This window comes from Sinocyclocheilus anshuiensis, unplaced genomic scaffold (genome assembly GCF_001515605.1).
Source record: "Sinocyclocheilus anshuiensis isolate Anshui unplaced genomic scaffold, SAMN03320099.WGS_v1.1 scaffold815, whole genome shotgun sequence".
Taxonomy (NCBI): domain Eukaryota; kingdom Metazoa; phylum Chordata; class Actinopteri; order Cypriniformes; family Cyprinidae; genus Sinocyclocheilus; species Sinocyclocheilus anshuiensis.
This window is the reverse complement of record NW_015549621.1, coordinates 605,421-609,574: the sequence shown is the minus strand read 5'-3', so window position 1 is coordinate 609,574 and position 4,154 is coordinate 605,421. Positions and strand designations below refer to the sequence as shown.

At 36.1% G+C, this 4,154-nt stretch overlaps 1 protein-coding gene across 2 annotated transcripts in view; it reads left to right on the top strand.

Moving 5' to 3' along the window:
* Positions 1–4,154, top strand: part of LOC107659455 (vacuolar protein sorting-associated protein 35-like) — a 34,027-nt gene that overhangs the window by 6,500 nt on the left and 23,373 nt on the right. For both annotated transcript variants that reach the window (XM_016448404.1, XM_016448405.1), the window contains exons 3-5: positions 1,340–1,438; positions 1,605–1,701; positions 1,873–1,996. In XM_016448404.1, the coding sequence (XP_016303890.1) occupies positions 1,340–1,438; positions 1,605–1,701; positions 1,873–1,996 (320 nt within the window). The remainder of the gene's footprint in view (positions 1–1,339; positions 1,439–1,604; positions 1,702–1,872; positions 1,997–4,154) is intronic.

Here is a 4,154-nt window from a genome sequence, read left to right as displayed (position 1 = left end):
TAGCTGTGGTGTGGACTCTGCTATTCTTTAATATTGAGAATGATTTTTAGAACTATATCTTCATCTTTATAGTTATTGTCCTTGGTGTGAACAGGCCTTAAGAGTATTATATTTATAAAAATATATAAGAATATCACAGAAGACAATTTCACAGAGATTTGGTCAACACCGTCTATCGTGGCAAGCCTAATTTGAATGTGAAAAGTGTTTTTTCTCATTGTTGAACCCAGTTTTATGTAATGTATTTGGCATATAATGCAACTAGGACTGCCAAATTCAACTGATTTAGACATACTAATCTCTGTGAAAATAAAATAAAGATGCTGCCATGTTTCTAAAGTAATTTTTCCCAGTATAATTTGGCTCCAAATCCCAAATTGTCATTTTGACCTCCCTCTACATATGCATTACTCAGATTTTTTTGTCTGTCTTCTTTCTTTTTCATTAATGTATTTCTTGCACCAGGAGAAAAAAAAAACATCATACATTTTTTTTTTTTAGCTGGAGACCCCTGGTTGAGTTGATATGGAATGTCCTTGGAGTAATGCCTGCTGAAAATTGAGCTTTGCCATTACAGGAATAAATGACAGTTTAAAATATTTTTAAATAAAAAACTGTTATTTTTAATTGTAATAATATTTCACAATATTGTTTTTACTGTTTGTTTGATCAAATAAATGCAGCCTTGGTGAAGATAAAGAGACTTATTTCCAAAACATTTACATTTAGTCATTTTGCAGACGCTTTTATCCGCCTGAGATCCGTGCAGCTACCGTTGGATCATCTGGTTGAAATGAAAGATAGAGCTGTGTGTCATCAGCATAGCAATGGTAGGAGAAGCCATGTGCCTGTATGATGGGACCCAGTGATGTCGTGTATATGGAGAAGAGGAGGGGTCCAAGAACTGATCCCTGAGGAACCCCAGTGACAAGTTGATGTGCTTGGGATACCTCCCCTCCCCAAGCCACCCTGAAAGACCTACCAGTGAGATAGGATTCAAACCAGCGAAGAGGAATCCCTGTGATGCCCAGTGAAGAGAGGGCAGACAGGAGGATCTGATGATTGACAGATCATCAGTAAAAAAATCTTATGAACCCAAAACTTTTGAACAGTAGTGTACATATATCCTACCTACCATATATCTAAACTTTGGACACACTCTTAAGCGAATTGTTTCTCATGATCATAAAAACCATCTGATATAAAAGCCTAAGCTTAAATGCTTTAAATTAGTTAAAATTAGTAAAAAAACAAAATTGCTGGGACATACAGATGTTGACGTTGAAAGAAACTACACCTGATTCTAGTTTGATTGTTTGACTGCACCTGTTTATTCCAGCCTACCACACAGCAGTCGCCCCAGGATGAGCAGGAGAAGCTGTTGGATGAAGCTGTGCAGGCAGTCAAGGTTCAGTCATTTCAAATGAAGCGCTGTCTGGTGAGTTAAGTACATGCAGGTTTACAGTGTCCATAACATTGTTCATTTCCATAGCAGTGTTATGCTTCTTGCTTTGAACAAATAAAATAAAACTAAATTTTATTGACATTGCCTTGTGAAAGCTGCACCCTTACTCTGTTGATGAACATTTATGTCCTTCATCCAGGACAAGAACAAGCTGATGGATGCACTGAAACATGCCTCAAATATGTTGGGGGAGTTAAGGACTTCTATGCTTTCTCCCAAGAGCTACTATGAACTCTGTATGTGTTTCCATTGCATTATGTGTTTAAATAGAATAGAACTCATTTGCACTCTTAACATTAAGAATTTTCTAAAGAACAATATACTGTGCTGTTATTTTCTTTCAACAGCTGCTGTACATGTCATCTGTAGAGATTTCATTTATTTATTGTACTAAATTCTTGTTGTAGACATGGCCATCTCAGATGAGCTGCATTACCTGGAAGTCTATTTGACAGATGAGTTTGCCAAAGGCCGCAAGGTTGCGGACCTCTATGAGCTTGTTCAGTATGCTGGGAACATCATCCCTAGACTGTGAGTATCTGAGGAAATCTCCCCAAATACTGTTACTGTAATTTTCAAGATTTTGCCATTTCACATTGGCCAACATTGTGACTATAAAATAAAAATGCCAATAGAGCAGTCTGCGTCCATTTGGTGATCTTGTTAAAGGGTTAGTTCACCCAAAAATGAAAATTAGCCTGTGTTTTAATAAAATACGATGTTTTGTTTGTTATATTCCAATATTCCAGAGAATATTATTCAGTGAATTAACATTATCCAGTGAATTATTCTTGACTCTCTAGCTATTAAACAGCTTATAAACCTACTAAAACTGTAGTTTAAAGTTGATATGACTCCTGTCCTTTATTTATTTTCTCCATTTGAAAACATTAGACATTTATTTTTCTTATTGTTAATATTAGTGTTGTTGCTGTTGATGCTTTTTATAAATAAAATGTTTTTTATTGTTGTAATATAAAGATTAAATTTAACATGAACGTGCTAATTTTCAACACTTAAAAAAAAAAAGATGACTGAAAAGAGGAAAAACCAAAGTGAAGTATGTTCTTACTTCACTTAGTCATTTATTTACTTTATAACAGTAAATAAATATCGGTTCTGCATATCGGTTATCGGGCACTTAAACATGCAAATAATTGGTATCGGTTATAAAAAAAAATCAATATCCGTCGATCACTAATGTTAAGGGGCGTAACATTTCAGTCACATGCTTGAGGTATTCTGCCAATCACAACGCACTGGATAGCTGGCCAATCAGAGCACACCTCGCTTTTCAGAACGATGAGCTTTGTAAAAATCGACGCGTTTCAGAAAGGTGGGGCATAGAGGAGCAACAATAATGTACATTATGTGGAAAATAATGTATTTTTTTAACCTTAAACCGCATCAACACATTGCATTACACCAAATACACAACATAATCTTCTTTTTAGCAACGTCATATGACCCCTTTAAAAATTGTCCTGGCCCCTCCAAGCCTTTCAATGGGGGTAAGCTGTTGGTTGTCAACAGTTCAGAAGACATGAAATAAAGTGCGCGCATCCGTAATAAAACATCCCTCACACGGCTCCGGGGGGTGAATAAAGGCCTCCTGTAGCGAATCCATGCATTTTTCTAAGATAAATATCCATATTTCAAACGTAATAAACACTTTTTTCTCACTTCTGCTGACTGTCATACGCAGAAGCCGTTATTATTATTACGGATGCTCGCACTTTATTTTACGTCTTCTGAACTGTTGACAACCAACACCCGCTTACACCCATTGAAAGGCTTGGAGGAGCCAGGACAATTTTTAATATAACTCCGATTGGATTAGTCTGAAAGAAGAAAGTCACATACACCTAGGATGCTTTGAGGGTGAGTAAAATATTTTTGGGTGAACTAACCCTTTAAGATCCAGAATTTCACGAGTATGCTGACTCCCACTGTTCAATATGTGCTTCTCATATATTTCTCTTGCATATTCTTTCTCTCCCTCGTTCTCTCTTTTGCTTTCTCACACTCTTTTAGCTAGTCCAATCGTACCACCAGCTGTTTATCAGTGACTTCACTTGTTGTAGCGAGTCAGTACTTAATATAACATCTTAACTCTCTTCATTTTAATTTAATGACGTGTTCTTTTTTGAAGGCACAAAAAGCATTCATTGTGAACCGAGCTGCCAAAAATACTTGTGCATATAAACACAGTGCCACGCTTCACTGTGAAACATGCAGCGCAATGAACTATATACTTATTTTATTAAAATACAAACTGTGATGTTTTTCAACTCACTGTTGGAGAGAAGAGAGTGAGAAACTCAGCTGGTATCGGTTTATCAATACTATCGAAAATGGGCCAAAAATCCTCTTTTGGCAGTTAAAAGAAATAAACTGTCAGGATTTACTAAAGAAATGCAGTGAAAAATTAAGGATGAAAAAGGGTGGACACGGTTGTACCTTATTGCATATGCATTTGTAGGAGTTTCCCTTTCAAACAAAAAATTTATGGGAGAAGAATACTTACAGTGGGTATAGAAAAGAATCACCCCCCTTTAAAATAATCACATTTTGTTGCTTTGCAGCCAGAAATGGAGATGGACACAGTTTTTGTTTTATCCAGCTGTATTTACTCAGTGCAACTTATAACATCCAAGTGAAATATATAACACCAACATGTCAGAAAAAA